This window comes from Neofelis nebulosa, chromosome 2 (genome assembly GCF_028018385.1).
Source record: "Neofelis nebulosa isolate mNeoNeb1 chromosome 2, mNeoNeb1.pri, whole genome shotgun sequence".
NCBI classification, from domain to species: domain Eukaryota; kingdom Metazoa; phylum Chordata; class Mammalia; order Carnivora; family Felidae; genus Neofelis; species Neofelis nebulosa.
The window spans coordinates 21,852,792-21,868,894 of record NC_080783.1 but is presented as its reverse complement, the minus strand read 5'-3'; the positions used below and the strand labels follow the sequence as shown (position 1 = coordinate 21,868,894).

Sequence of the window (16,103 nt, the reverse complement as noted above, 5' to 3'; positions counted from 1 at the left end):
GTTTTTCTCCTTTATGATCTGACAGGTGCCAATCATGAATTTTTCTGACCACCGAGAGGCAGAAAGAACACTCTACTCTATCTCTGAACCCTCTTTCTGTCATTTCTCCTGAAACTGGCCTTATGTTAAGAAGTCCATCCATATCCTAGACTCCTGGCTAGTTTTCCACATGCTTATCTAGAAGGATTAAAAATGTTTCAATGAAGGGAGAGTCAGGCTGGATTGGTACACACTGGAGAATATTCCTTGCCAAGATAAAAGAGCTCAAAAAATGCATAACCAAAATGGATTTATGCATTCAGCCTATGGATATATGAATTGCCCCCCTCAACACACACATACACACATACAATCTTTTAAAATAAACAGAATACATTTAAAGAGCTGTGCAATATCCAAAACAGTTTATAAAATTCTGTCCGAGAGCGTCATCTGGAAAAGCTTACATCACTATAGATAATTCAGATACAGAATTACAAGAAAATTATTTGGTGGCAGAGGCACCAAAACACAATAGATTTATTATGATATTTTATCTCCACACCTTAAAATGTGTAAGGGATGATTACAATTGATCCTTGTACAATGCAGGGGTTAGAGGTGCCAACCCCCCTGCCCAGTTGAAAATCTGTTTATAACCTTTGACTGCCCCCCAAACTTGACTAGTAATAGCCCCCTATTGACCAGAAGCATTACTGATAAGCAGTTGATCACCACATATTTTTGTATGTTATTTGCATTATGTACTGTACTCTTATAATAAAGTAAGCTAGAGAAAAAAATGTTATTAGTAAAATCATAAAGAAGAGAAAATAAATTTATAGTACTGTACTATAAAAAATCAGCATATATAAGTGGACCCACACAGATCAAATCTATATTGTTCAAGGGTCAACTTTATTTTATTCCAATGAAAAAGGGCACTGCATACCATGAGTCCTGATACAACCACAGATGAGCTGTCAGGAGCAAGGTTGATTTCTTTCATTGGTCCAGTCTTTTCCTTGGGGGTCACCCGCACTCGATATCCAGTGAGCTGAACATTGGGCGCTGTCCACTGGGCGGTCAGGCTTGTTGGTGTAACCTGGGTGAACTTCAGGTTGGTTGGTGCAGGAATGGCTGTCGGGATGGTCATTAATTAGAGGTTATATTATAGGAACTGGGGAAAAGGGAAATTAAAGTGAATTCCGAGAAGTATAGATTGTGCTTGTTTGGTGAGGTGGGTTCCCTGGTCAAGTCAAGATTCAGTATGAGAAAGTACAAGAAGGGATGCAAAATAAAGAAAATGTTTGCTGAAAAAAATGTGTTTTATATCCACCAATTCTCAGAATCACTGGAAACACTTGGAAAAATGCCAGAAGTCTAAGGGACTTTGGGTTTGAAAAGTTGTTTTTTTTTGCTTTCCCTTAAAAAAAATAAACATTAAAAAAAAAAAGTCAAGTTGGCTTATTGGCCATTAGGATTGATTTTCCATTTTATATGGAAAGATGAGCAATAGCCCTTTTCCTGGATAAGTGATCTTTGTATAGAAAACCACTTCACAGAGTATTCCATCCCCAAAAGACAGAATTATGTCTTTATCCTCTTTATTTGAACCCCACAGCAGATAGTGCTGCTAAATTTGAAGTATTCTCTGTGGTGCAGCATAAGAAGAAAATTGGCTCACAACAGAAGCAGAAAAGAGAAGCAAAGAGCAATAATACAGATAGTCACCTCCAAGGTTTATGGTGCCACACAGACACAAATTTAGCATTCCACTCTGCTTCAGAAACAAAGCACAAGCGGATAAAGTATAGTGGAAAGCATTTGCCCTAAACTGTTTCCGCTGTGTCTGACTCCCAAACCCATAAGCAAATTGCGCACTCAGCACATGATATCTAACCAGAGAAGGAAGGTCTTACCTACGTGTTCTCAGAATCATGCTGTTAGGAAATAGCCCATTTTGGGTTCCTTTTTTAGAGTAAGCTCTAGGATGCCAAACTCCTTTCCTTTATGCACGGCGAGTGTGACCGCAGGGAATCCCGGTTTAAGAAATAATTCACAATTTTAGGATCATCTTTAGTTGTCTCACTTTATGGCCTTATTTATAAGCCAAGCCACTCTAAAACTTCCCTTTATGAGACTGTATCTGAATATCCCTTAAACTTTGTTGCTTATTACTATTCCTTTCTAAAGAGGGTCTTTTCTATTAGAGAGGCTGCTTTTTTTTTTTTTTAACCCCCTTCCAGGGAATCAATAGCCCGAGAAAGTATAATTCATTCAGCAGGGCATAAAGCCGCTGCTCCCGTGAGCACCCACTGGTGCAGTTACCGATATACCTGTGGACTGGGTTCCAATCAGGGGCTGGCTCTCCATATCATCGTGCAAGGCAACCACACTGACTGTGTACTCAGAACCCGGCCTGAGGCCTTGCAGCTCTGCTGTGTCTTCTTCACCATCAGGTGCAGGGAATAGCTCATGGATTCCATCCTCAGGGTTCGAGTAGGTCACCCTGTACCTGGAAACTTGCCCCTGTGGGCTTTCCCAAGCAATTTTGATGGAATCGACATCCACATCAGTGAATGCCAGTCCTTTAGGGCGATCAATGTCTGTTAGGCAAATTAATGGTAAGAGGTTATGTGAAAAGCAAGTTGTGAAATAAGCATTTTTACAACATGCAAAGCAGTTTTGCAGATACCATTTTCTCTGATGAATTAAATTCCAGTGAACCCACTATTAAATGGAAAATTACTTGACACCTGAATAGGTTTTTTAGAAACTATTTAATGTTACATCGCTTATCAAAACATAGGTGTATGTGAGACACATAGGCACCTGGTAAAATGTCCCCACAATGAGGATTTATTTCTATTAATTTTACGATATTGTGAAATTTGTTTTTTACAATTTGTTTTTTACAATTTGTTTTTACAGATTTGTTTTTGCAATGTGATGTTAGTCTCACAGACCTGAATTTTCTATACCTTGGAAGCGGTAAAGTTGATTTTCAATGTTAGAGTCAGATTATTACAACCTTTCTTTAACTCTTCTCTCCCCACTCTATTATTTACATTAATCACTGGTCCAGACAGTTTTCCACATGCTCCGAACATAATAGCTTCACGAAGCATGCCGCAATCAACTTTACCATCCAGTCGTAGAAAAATAGGTCCAGGCAAAATATTTTGTAGATTTGCTATAGGCAAACAAGATTTTGCTGAGGCCATTTGAGCAAAAGAAATTCAAAGCACAGCAACTATGATAGCTCCACAAACTTCCTTCCCTATATGTTCATTGCTTGGCACCAAGAAGGAAAAATGTTCGTAAAGGGCTCAGCTCAAGATTCAAACTAACCAAGTTGGCTTTCTCTAGGTATAATCGCAAAAGATGTGCAGAGGGCATTCATCTGCCTAAGAACACAATTGACTTTGAAAATGGGAAATAAGCATCTGTTACATACTGGTTACTGCAGTTTGAACCAGAGGCTGACTCTCTCCGTTTTGATTCTGAGCGTAGACACTGACCACATACTCCACTGTGGGCTGCAAGCCTTCAATGGTCATTTCTGTTTGATCTGCAAAGGGAGTGAAAAGCAAATGCATCTATGCAATCCACTGTAAGGTCAGCTAAGTGACTTTCAGAGTTCCGTAATAAACACACGGTGGCCCAGAATTTTCATTTGCAGAATTACCATGAAAACATGGATGAGTCGGATATGAATTTCCCTTGGACAAACACGTTCTTTGCTAATACAAACTGCCATGCTGGAGTAAAGTCAAACTAAAGGAGACACTCTAAAATTTAATATGATGTCTCCAACAATGAAGGATGCTGCTCTTGGAAAAAATGAAAAATTAGGCTGACCTCAAGATACTACCTTGGGATCCTGATTTCACCAGCATTTTATATAAAAACAAAAACAAGAGTTAAAAGGATCTTAAAAAGTTAGACCATCTCTCTCTTTGGTGTGCATGATAAACAAACCCACAAAGATAGATCTAATCATGTAAGATGTTCACACCATCAAACAGAACTATGCATGTAAAAGTAGAAACACACTTATCCTAAAAATGCTACCATGGAGGGAGTTTGTAACAATCTTGAGCCCTGAGTTCACAAATGGGGATCTCTGATGCATGATATGAAAATATATAGTACTTCAGACCTAGGTGGCCATTTATATTAAAAACCATACGGTGTGACCCTATTCTGTTTATCCTGATGTATGTGAGATGCTGGTTTTTCTTACCTGGACCCGCAGTTTTAGTTTTTGATGGTCCTGGGCCATTTTTGGGAGTAGTGGTCACTCTGTAGCCAGTAACAGGGGAACTTGAAGGCAGCCATCTGACACTAATGCTGTTTTCCTGAACGTCAGTCACTTGCATCTGTGCTGGCTTGTCAATTTCTACACATAAACACAAGGAGAAATCAGTGAAGCCCCAGTCCATGGGGACAAGAATGGACAAGTCTTGTTTCCAGTTCTGGTATGTACAGAATCATCTCTTATTACCATTAAACGACTCACAGGTGTATCTTTTGCAAAAACACAGAGATTGCCTTCTGGAGGTAGGGCATGCATCTAGATGCCATTACCTATTTTCAAGATGGCTGCTTCATTCACAAAGACTATATTCCAAGTAGGTGTTTGTCTTCTTATCACCTCATTCCTTCACTCATTAACGAATATATTGAACACCCTCTATGCTTGTCTCTATTGCAGGCACATGGAATATATCCATTAACAAAATACAAAAAATCCCTTTGTATATCTGGTGATACTTCTTTGTATACAGATATACAAACTGCTGCTGTCAAAACTCTGCTGGCTGTCTATGTTGTTTCTTATTAAAAAAGAAAACCAGGGGTGCCTGGGTGGCTCAGTCGGTTGAGCCCCTGACTTCAGCTCAGGTCATGATCTTGCTGTCTGTGAGTTCAAGCCCCGCGTCGGGCTCTGTGCTGACAGCTCGGAGCCTGGAGCCTGTTTCAGATTCTGTGTTTCCCTCTCTTTGCCCCTCCCCTACTCATGCTCTGTCTCTCTCTGTCAAAAACAAATAAACATAAAAAAAATTAAAAAAAAAAGAAAAGAAAAGAAAAGAAAAGAAAACCAATTCCACATGAGGAGAGTACTTTGGAAGAACTCTGTAAAACTAAGTAAATATTCCCATGTCACCTCAGAGCAGGGGTTGGTACCTGTTCGATAATCAATGGAAATTGGCTTGCTGCTTGCTGGGCTGTCTCCACGGCCAGTGACAGCATACACGGTGATGGTGTAGTCTGCTCCAGGTTTCAGGCCACTGATGGTAGCTGTGGACTTGCTCCCAGGCACAGTGAACTCCTGGACAGGGCTATTTCCTCCTGTGTGAAAAGAGGTTAGTTCAAAATGTGAGGGGCTGAGAAATAGTCGGTGATTGTTGAGTAACTATAATAACATATTGAGACAGCAGTTAGTCACACGTTTTCTTATTCCTCTTAAAAGAGTGCTATTAATAGGGCCTAAACAGAAACATATTTATTTATGCATATAGTGAACCTTAATAAGTGTGTAAAATTTGGGAGAAAATCACAGTTAATGCTTAACTGTGGAATGCTTAACATTCCAGCTTTAAAATGTCTCTGAATTGTGGGTTAAGATTAGAAGAAGAAAGAAGGTAAGTCCTCATATGTATAGACTGTGTTCCTTTTTCAAAATATTAATGCAATATATTCATGTTAAATAAAATTTTTAAGGGGTGCCTGGATGGCTCAGTCGGTTAAGCATCCGACTCTTGATTTCAGCTCGGGGCATGATCTTATAGTTCATGAGTTTGAGCCCCATATCAGGCTCTGTGCTAACGGTGTGGATCCTGCTTGGGATTCTCTGCCTCCCTCTCTCAATGCCTCTCTCTCTCCCTCAAAAATAAATAAATATTAAAATAAACAAATAGATAAATAAAATTTTGAAAATATAGGAAAGTAAAAAAAATACAAATCACTTATCATTTTACCACTGATAATATATTTGTGAATTTTGAATTCTTTCTTCCTCAGCCCTTCTATTCCCCCTTTAGTATTACATTTTTTTCTTGATTTTTTTTCTTGATTTTGCCACCCATTATAGCATATGTATTTTTTCACATCATCTTAGAAAAGACAAGGCTCCTCTGAATGGACTTGCCAAAGTTTCTTTACATACGTATCCATTGCTGGGCGTTCAGGTTACCCACAACACAATCCGACTTGATCGGAATGAAACAGCGTCTTCCTAACGCACCTGTTTCTCCATAGGTGATCCTGTAATATCTCACTGTGACAGCGGGAGCATCCCAGCTTATCAGGAGGCTGGTGGGGGTGGCGGCGATGACTTCCAGGTCCCTCGGAACATCAGAAACTAGAAAAACATGGGAAAGTTGCCACATCTATAACTTTCAAACAATGCCCAGATTCACTCTTTGCTCATTTTTCAGGCCAGCGCCTTTATAATTCTCTCATACAATAATGTAAATACTATGCAAGATTAGTAGAATTAAAAATTATGAACAATTCAAGGCTAAGGGGTTAAAAACCAACACAATTCAAATTGTGATGAAATCATTATTACAAATTTATCATAGTGCTTTTTTCTTCAACTTTTTATTTTGAAAAATTGTAAAACAACAGAGAAGTCACAAAAATAATATACTGAACACCTATATCCCCTTCTCACAGGCATTTGCTAATTGGTAACATCTGCCACATTTGCTTGTCTCTCTGTCTTTCTGTTAGTCCACTTGAGACTGAGGTACAGATATCGTCATGCTACTTTTCCCCCAAATACTTCAGTATCCATCTCCTAAAAATAATGACACCATTACATTAAAATAATTGTGTTTTTAAAGGAACTTTGAAACAGGGACTTTCTTAATATTTTGAATAAAACTTTAGGTACTGGAAACATATAAATATCTAAATTCGGTGAGAAATTTTTTGCAATAAAAAAATGATCTTCGGGGCACCTGGGTGGCTCAGTCAGTTAAGCATCCAACTTCAGCTCAGGTCACGATCTCACGGTTTGTGGATTCGAGCCCCGCATCAGGCTCTGTGCTGACAGCTCAGAGCCTGGAGCCTATTTCGGATTCTATGACTCCCTCTCTCTCTGCGCTTACCCAACTTGTGCTCACGCTTTCTATCTCTCTCAAAAAATAAAAACTAAGATGTTCATTAAAAAATGATCTCTGATACAGTCTAAGAAGGAGATTTTCTCCACATACACTCTCACTTCTCTCTCCATGTCTCATAACCACAATCTATTTTTAAGAGACAATGACTCAGACAACACAAAGCTGTTTCGCAGAAGACACCCCCTGCACAGGAAAGTCCTCGGAGTTTCTTTGCAGACCAGAAAACAAGTTACCTGTTGCCTGTTGGCCAATCAAGGGAGGACTTTCCTCTCTGCCATTAAGAGCAACGATGCTGACCACATATTCTGTGCCCGGAATGAGATTGGTGAGGGTGATGGAATTCCGAGACGGGGGCACCCGATCTTCCCGAGGTCTTCCACCAGTGTGCTCAGGGTGATGGCGAATCCGGTAGCCAGTGATGGTGGCTCGAGGAGCAATCCAATGGACGGTGAAAGAGTGGGCAGTGATATCAGAAAAGTCTATGCCAGTTGGGGAATCGAGACCTGTGTTTCCCACCCAGTGGAGAAAGGTGGGGATGGGGAAAGACACCACCAGTTTAGAAGGTGAGGAAGAATGCAGGGAAGGTAACACACAGCCTTCTGTCTGTCCTTTCTCATTAACACAACATATTGCCATAAACCTCAAGTTATGAAGCACTGATTCTAAGCCACACACAAATTTCGAAATCCTAAACTGACTCAGTTCCAAATGGCCAACTCAAGCTCTTTTTTCTTTTGCTAAATAATCCAAGTTATGTATGTGTGTTGTTATTCTAGGCTTCTGCATCACTCTTAAAGATGGGTGTTTAAGATATCCTGGGAATTATTTTCAAATGCTTCAGTGTTCAAGTATTCCACGTTTCTATCCTGTGTCTCTCAAAATAAGGCAAGTTATGCCCACTCTCAAGCTTTTGGCTCTCAAAGAAGTTTTCTATACTCAAAGGGAACTGATAGGTCAATGGGGTGATAATAATGCCAAACATAAAGCTCTCAAAAACTAAAACAAGACATCATCCTGGACAAATTACAATGCAGGTAAATCCTCATGAATTGAAAATTTAGTGTACCATGGAAAAAGTAATCAGAATTTAGAGTTTATCTCAAATTCAAGTCACTTAATCTCTCTGGGACTACCAGAAAATTTTTATTTTAGTACTAATAATTACTTATTCTATTCAATAACATATTCAAACCAAATTGAGGTGTCGCAACTTTTTTGGGGAAGCAAGTGGATTATAATACATAAGTTAATGGATACATCACATTGCAGTTTCTTAAAAGGAATAATTAATAGAAGCCCTCATATTTAAGGACTTTAATGTAATATTATGGGATTCAAATCAACTTCTTTACATTATGCATGCATATTTCATCAAGCAGATAAAAAAGATAAACTTGTTGGCTTAGCAAAGGAGGGAAAAGACTTCCATGACAAGGACAGTGTTGGGTCAGCCTTAGAGCTGCCTAATGAAAAGGAATGTTCGCTATCTCTAAATAAATAGGGATTATATTATTCTTGGGTGATTTTTTACAAGGACAGATAACAAAGTTCCTGGACTATTTTGAGTCCTCTCTGGGAGCAGAGAGTATAATCTTAGTGACTGGAAATCAGGATAATACTTGAAGAAGTATCATTTAATTTTTAAGACCGGTGATCAAAAACGAATGACAAGGTTATAGCACCACTACCATCACAAGAATGGAGATGTAGTTTTAAGAAGCAGTATTCTACTTTACTATTAAAATTGGTAGGTGAGAGCTATTTGATAAGCATACTGCCAACATGACTCACCTGTTTTCTGTCTTCCTCTAAGAGGTGTGCTCTCGTGTTGTTCGTAAACACTGGAGACACTGACCAAATATTCGGTTCCAGGCAGGAGATCTGAAGAGGCAAGTGGCACTTACTTTTAAATTGTGCTCAAAAGCACGAAAAAGCAAAGCACCCTTAGGACTATTTCAACTGATAAAATACAAAAAGGTTCAGTCCTATAACTGACTTATACTGACATGACTATTGCTACCTGGAGATGGGCTGTAACAAGGTGATAAGGAAAGGTCACCTCACCCTGTGACATCTCTAAGCTCTGCCCTCAGTTCCACTTCTGAGAGTGATTCAGCCATCTGCAATAAGATGGTCGCTGCCATGTAATATTATCTCTGTCATCCACTTAATATGGTATCTATTGAAGGCATATAGTAATAATGACCGTGGCACTGTGGATTATCATTTACTCCTCACCAACAACCCCAGGAAGTAGTTTGCTACAATTGAAAGTGGACTTGTGGCCATACAATAAACTACAAATATTTAAAGTGTACAGTTTTGACAGGTTGTGGTGTATGTAGGAACTTATGAAAACATCACCACATTCATAACAACGAAAGGACCCATTTCCCCCAAAAGTTTGGTTTATAACCATCCCCATTTTACACAGGAGAAAACTGAGGTGCAGAAAAGTCATCTTCTTTGGTGTACTTACCCTAGATCATATAGGATTTGACCCAGACCAAGACCAGTGGTCTTAATAATTAACCTTTACTGGAAAAGAGTCCTATTCCATGAAGAAAGTGATTGGTTCCACCATATTGAAGGAAGAACAGACTACTTAAAAAATTACATACACATTCCTGAGTATCCTCTACTCTTAATTTTGAGGTCCCCAGAAAGGTACAGAGTAGGGTTTCTAACCTTTGAATTCCTACTCAGTAGACCTCATTCCCCTCTACACCATCTCCTCTTCAGCCTTTGTACAGAGGCCGCAAGGTTTGGGAAAGCACCAGACTAAAGAGCTGGATACTTAGACTCTACTTCCCTTATTCCTGCTTGCCCAGGGGCAATTGACTTAGCCACTAGAGACCTCGGTTGCTTCATCTGTAAAATTGGGTAATAATGGCTTCTCTGGGGGGCGGCGGGGGGGATGGCTACCTTGCAATCTAGAGCAGGATCTAAAATAAGATCTTAGTATGTGTGACGAACATGTGACCAGTCAGTGGGGCAGACAGTGGTCCTGAAGCAGGAGCTGTGTAATGAGCAATGCTGTAACTACTGACTGCAGAGTAATCGAGAACAGAAACAACAGTCCTGTTGATAGGCACAACTAAGGATGTTCTCACCCTCAGCCATGAAATGAGAAGCCAAGACTATAGTCATGCTGAGCTGCCTTTCATTTTCTAAAATGTGTCTGCAACATAGAGGATATTTTCAGACCGTCATTTGGTAATATACCTAAATGTGAGCTCTTTCCTTCCTTACGTAGAAACCTATGCTATTCTCATGTGCTTATTTTACTATTATGGTGAAAATAATAAGAAGCAACATTTACAGGAAAAACAGCACCATGTTGCAGCTTCCTTCTATTTTCTTTAATAAACAATGTCTATTTCAAAAAGGTAGGATCCAGAAAGACACATAAATGGTTGCTGTTTATTTGAATGTTAGCTGTTTTCTGGGTCCTCAGCCTTCAGAGAAATCCTGCCAAAAGATTCTTTCTGAAGTACCAAGTACACTTCTGGCTCTTTCTTCAAAACAGCATCATCCCGATCTATCCTGGTAACATGTCACTGTTTCTGTGTTTTCAGAAGCTGGAGATTACCCACTGGCACTTTTTTTTTTTTTTTTTTTTTTTAATGAGAATAAAACAGATATGGTGACACTATTTTCAATATTTATTGTTTCTCTCTCTGAACATCTAAATTTAGTCCTCTATTTTCTCTTGACATTCATTTATTTGTATGTGCTTATTTGGAAGCAGAATTTATTTGAAGTCTTCGAACTTCGCTGCTGGTGCTTTTCTACTGTGATCTTTAAAAAGTTGTGGATCTCAAAGATACATACGTTAAAATTGTGACAAACGTGACATCTTTCAAAGTGTACAGAGTCACACATCACATTTGGGGTTTTGTTTGTAGTTTTGCTGTAGCTGTCTTGATCTTAGTTGCTCCTCCCTGAGAACCCGGAATTCTCTCCTCGTGCTCTAGCTTAGCATTTATGGAACAGATACAGTTGACTGCTTACTTGTTAAGACCACTGCGTTGTCTGAAGGAGAGATGGACAACTCTGCAACATCCTCCTCATTCTTGACAGGGGAGTAGCGCACCAGGAGGTTGGTCAATTCAATGGACGGAGGTGGGGCCCAGGTGACACGCATAGTGTCTGGACCGATATTGGTGAATCGCAGGTCAGTGGGAGGAGGGACAGCTGGTTTCAAATAAGAGGGAAGACGGAGTCAATGTCACTTTTAAAATGAAAGGTAACAAAAATTAGCTGGAAAGGTAAAACCAATAGTTCATGCATTAAGGAAATGAGTCAGAATCATGCAAACAGTCTAATCTAAATCTGATCTAAATCATAGTGAACTACTGTTAAAAATAAAACACTACACACAGTACTGTTAGGCCTCTTTAACCTTTCTGCCATCAGTACATTTCAAAGAATACTTTTCATCTACTTTCAAACATGTTGATTGTAAGTACATTATTAACACCAGTGACAGTTATTTTATCCCAGGCTGAAGAGGCTGAAGTTGCCACACAGCAAAGAGAAACACAGCAGTACTTTTCAAACACATGCACACAGACGAAAAGACAAGAGGTCCTCCATTTCCCCTGATGTGAGATGACTACAGCTACCGGCATCGCTACGATCCCACTCCGTGAGTTCTACCTACGAGTGCAAAGGGTTCATGCAGATTGGTTCTCAGCATGTTTCTTACCATGCAGGGCAGAGAACCTTCGGAATGTTGCATGCTTGGCCCCAGACTGGTTAAAGAGGAGTTTCTTTACCTAGCCATGGCAATGCAATCCACAGTGCCCCAAAGTTTCTTTTTCTCCTATGTCAAGACAACCCCCTTCCAACCCGCCCTAAATTTGACTGGGTTTTTAAGTCCACTGCAAAGAGGGAACATGGTAGGGTTTATCAAGGAGTCGAAAGAAGAGCATAACGGCACATTCTATAAGTACCTCTCTCATAAACTGGTGCTCATTATCCGAGTTGGTATTCATGTGAGATACTTTGTAAAAACTCCAAGTCTGCAAATTCATTTAACCTTTGCCATTTTGTGTTCAACAGATCAGATCTCACTAGCTTTCTACACATTTGTGGCTTAAATGAAAGTGTCTTTAAGACCACTTGCATATGCCTGCATCCAATCAGTGTAGCATATACATTCAATTCCTTCGCCCCGGGCCTCAACCCACCCTCTCTTTCTTAATCATTGGCAAATCGCTGGCTTTTCCCACGAAACATCCATATTTAACCAGAGTGACTGGTGGCAGCATGCAACACCGTCCACATCTCAAACACAGAAGTTTTCAAAATTCACCCGTTTGCTGTGTCAGTGTAGTAGGGGCACTCTCTCCGCCATTAATGAGAGTGATAACGCTGATGTCATAGTCAATGCCCGGCTCCAGCCCTGTCACTGTGTAGTATCCTACTGAGGAGTCCACAAAATCTTCAAAAATAGGGATACCTTCTCCTGCCGCAACTACTGTGATGCGGTACCCAATAATGGTGGAAGAGTTTAGCGGGGTCCACCTCAGGCCGATGCTTGAATCGGTTATATCAACAAAGCTTAGGTCAGTGAGTTGGGGCACCTCTATTGAGTTACAAAGCAAAGAGGGGCAAAAGGAAAATAGAGGCAAAAAAGAGGAAAAAATAAAGCAGTGTACATCAGGTTACCAGTGGTAATAATTGATGGAATGTTAAAGCAATGATGGTAATATGCAATCTTTTCCAAATTTTCTGAAAAGACATCCTAATCATCATGAATAGTTTGTTTTCCTGGGAGAGTAAGACAGGTTACAATATTCTTTGGGATTTTCTTGCATTTTACAAGTGTCTCTAAATAGTAGAGTTTGAACCTCTCAGATTCCTAAAAATTATAGGCCTATTTAGGAGGTCAAAACCATTTTTAGAACCTAGACATGATATCTGTAGTAAGTATCAACAATGCTGTTTTTTTTTTTTTTAATCCAAACTGTTTTAGTAGGAAAATAGAGCTTGCATGAAGAAGCTTAAAAAAAAAACATCGGTGGGTTTTTCTTTCTTTTCCCATACAAAAACTCATGACAACATTATGGCCATAATGCTGATGCAGTATCATTGTATGGTGTGAAATGTGCCATTCAAAAGCACATTCAGGTGGAAGACAGACTTGAGTCCAATACTATTGCCAATATCTTGTTTAATTCATAATCAAAGTTATTTAATTAGCATTAGTAAAAGCATTCTACCAAACAGGGCAAAGGAGAACACCGCCTGTCCAATGCTTTCATTCAGTCACAATCCAATTTGGGGCAAATAAAAAACCTATCCCTAGATAGGTCTTTTCAGTGTTGTCTTTCAATCCACCAGAAAGAACACCCGAAGGTATGGCCTTTCTTTTTTTCTTCAGTTTTATGAAGGAAGGATTTGAAACTGCAAGACGAAGAATTGGACGTGTCAACCCAGTGCTAAGCCAATGCTCACATGTGGAGATAGGTACGATTGTACAGAGAGCTGTTGAAAATGGATATGGACTGTAAAATCAGGGACAGATGTACCGATGGGATGCATTTACCATATTACTTTTAGCCTGTCAGTACAGAGGACAGACACATGACACTGTTTTAGTAATATTTCCACGTGAGCTGACAGTACAGAGTGAAGGCCATGGTTGCCACTCCATTACATACCCATCGCAACAAACAGCATCCCAGTGAAGCACAGAAAGTAAAGCGGTGTTAACAGCAAAAGCATTTGTCCAAATAGTTGCTTTGACTTCATGGTTTGGGAGAGTGTGGTTGGGAGGTCAGAATTAAATCCCAAATGTATCTGACACACTCAGCCATCTGGGGATTAAGATATCAGTCCCCACTCTCATCGAATCTGCCACTCTTAGGATAACTGCTTATTGTTCCATTACCTGGGATGATGGTATCAGAGATAGGGGCACTTTCCTTGTCATCTTTGACGGTGTAAACACTGACATTGTACTCCAAGCCAGGACTCAGGTTTTCAAAAGTGCAGGAACTCTGATCTGCATGGACCACTTCTTCCAAAGAATATCCCTGTTGGCCATTTGTAGGGGTGGTGGTAATTCTATAACCAGTAATGTCTAGAGAGGACAGAAAGGAGGAAGTTACTGCACAGAGCATTTGTGACCCAGGCTGAATCAAAGTAGACCCCAATGATGGACCCACAGAAGGGAATGGGGAAAGGACCCAGCATTTATTGAGGACTCTTCTGTTATTCAGTGCTACAACAACCCTTTGAGGCAGGTATTAATATCCTCAGTTTAAAGAAAATCTTGGAATGGGGGAGTGATTACCATAGGCTTGTCTGACTCCTAATCCAGGTTCCTTTTACCACTATACCCTGCTTTGCCTTAACAGATCATCTTCAGGACAGATGAGGAATCCTCCATTTTACCTGCTTAGTCTGGAATGGTTCTCAACCCTAAGCATATTCCCCAATATGGGCTCTCCTAATTTACAAGGTCTGAACCTATGGGATTTACAGGAAGGGAATAAGGAAAGGAGACAAAATGAAAAACAAAAGTGGCTATACTTATATTGTATACAAAAAATGCTCACTGTGGAAGATGTAAGGAATCATAGAAACTGGGCAGTAAGAGTGTTGAGGGGGAAGAGAGAGACATTCAAATTAAAACAGTGATAATTAGAGATCCACAGGGACCAGACTAAATGAGAAAATATGTTTAAGTTAAACTTACTAAAGGGTGAGGAACAGGCTGGACACGAAAATGGTGTCTAGACAAGAAAGTCCAACTGGATGGAAATAAAGGTTTAGGTCATTACATTTGCTAGTGACCATCCAGACAGGCAGCCTAGACCATCCACGAAGACTAAATGTTAATGATCTGGTTTCAAACAAGCATGCGACTTGCCAGCTTAAAGTTTCAAACTGGAGGTCATTTCTGTCTTTCATCACCTTTAGAGTTTTGTGGTGCCTCTCATGACAAAATATTTGTAAAACTTCATTGAATAGTATACTTAGACTCTCTAACAATAGACAAAAGGAAATTTCTGCAGTATGATTTCAGCCTTTTTTTTTTTTTTCTGGCAATTTTGAGCGCCACTGAGCAATAGGTACCATCCAGAATGGTTTCTGTCAGCCCTCATGATTCCCTACAGCTTGATAAGGGTCTGCCTTGTTCACTTTCCTGTTTTCTAAAGACACATGCAGTGAAACACTCTACATGTCACTCTGTGATGTACGCTCACGTACTATATTTTTTATGGAAAGCTGGGTACTTATAATGTTGACCCTTTCTCTCAAAGTTTCCAACACCTTTGTCCTGTGACAGTACCACACAGACTTGCCCTTGATACATCCCAGGCTTACCTGGAGTGGTGCTCCTCTCCCAGGACACTGTAAGCACACCGGTGTCGGGGTTTGCCTCCAGGTGCAGGTTTGTGGGTGGAGACAATGCTATGCAGAAAAAAGTTTAAGTTACAAGTTAAAGCTAACACCAAGCACTTGACCTGTGGAATGTTTCTTGCTGCCCTTTCCTTCTCTCCCTCCCTTCCTTTCCCTTCCCTCCCCTCCCCTTCCCTTCCTTCTTTCCACTTTCTTTTTTCTCTCTCCTCTGTCTCCCCCTCCCTCCTTCCATCCCTTCTTTTTAAGAATCAGTAAAAACAGGGGCGCCTGGGTGGCGCAGTCGGTTAAGCGTCCGACTTCAGCCAGGTCACGATCTCGCGGTCCGTGAGTTCGAGCCCCGCGTCAGGCTCTGGGCTGATGGCTCGGAGCCTGGAGCCTGTTTCCGATTCTGTGTCTCCCTCTCTCTCTGCCCCTCCCCCGTTCATGCTCTGTCTCTCTCTGTCCCAAAAATAAAATAAAATAAAAAAAAAAAAAAAAAAAAAGAATCAGTAAAAACATAATAGAAGCTATACTATGAAACCATGGTGGACAGCAATTCTCTGAGACCATTTTTTTTACAATTAACAATTTTGAAATACTACTGACATTTTTTCTGTCTTTCCAGTTCAT

General features: G+C 40.1%; 1 protein-coding gene across 13 annotated transcripts in view; it reads right to left on the bottom strand.

Annotated features, from left to right (window-relative positions):
• Positions 1-16,103, bottom strand: part of FN1 (fibronectin 1) — a 69,750-nt gene that overhangs the window by 16,033 nt on the left and 37,614 nt on the right. For 4 of the 13 annotated variants that reach the window (XM_058705831.1, XM_058705842.1, XM_058705885.1 and 1 more), the window contains exons 23-34: positions 15,459-15,545; positions 14,017-14,208; positions 12,436-12,708; positions 11,130-11,312; positions 8,907-8,996; positions 7,349-7,618; positions 6,230-6,346; positions 5,170-5,334; positions 4,229-4,384; positions 3,440-3,553; positions 2,319-2,588; positions 932-1,119 (exon numbers count right to left, since the gene is read on the bottom strand). In XM_058705831.1, the coding sequence (XP_058561814.1) occupies positions 932-1,119; positions 2,319-2,588; positions 3,440-3,553; positions 4,229-4,384; positions 5,170-5,334; positions 6,230-6,346; positions 7,349-7,618; positions 8,907-8,996; positions 11,130-11,312; positions 12,436-12,708; positions 14,017-14,208; positions 15,459-15,545 (2,105 nt within the window). The remainder of the gene's footprint in view (positions 1-931; positions 1,120-2,318; positions 2,589-3,439; positions 3,554-4,228; positions 4,385-5,169; positions 5,335-6,229; positions 6,347-7,348; positions 7,619-8,906; positions 8,997-11,129; positions 11,313-12,435; positions 12,709-14,016; positions 14,209-15,458; positions 15,546-16,103) is intronic. The other 9 variants (XM_058705847.1, XM_058705865.1, XM_058705913.1 and 6 more) reach the window with 3 other exon arrangements.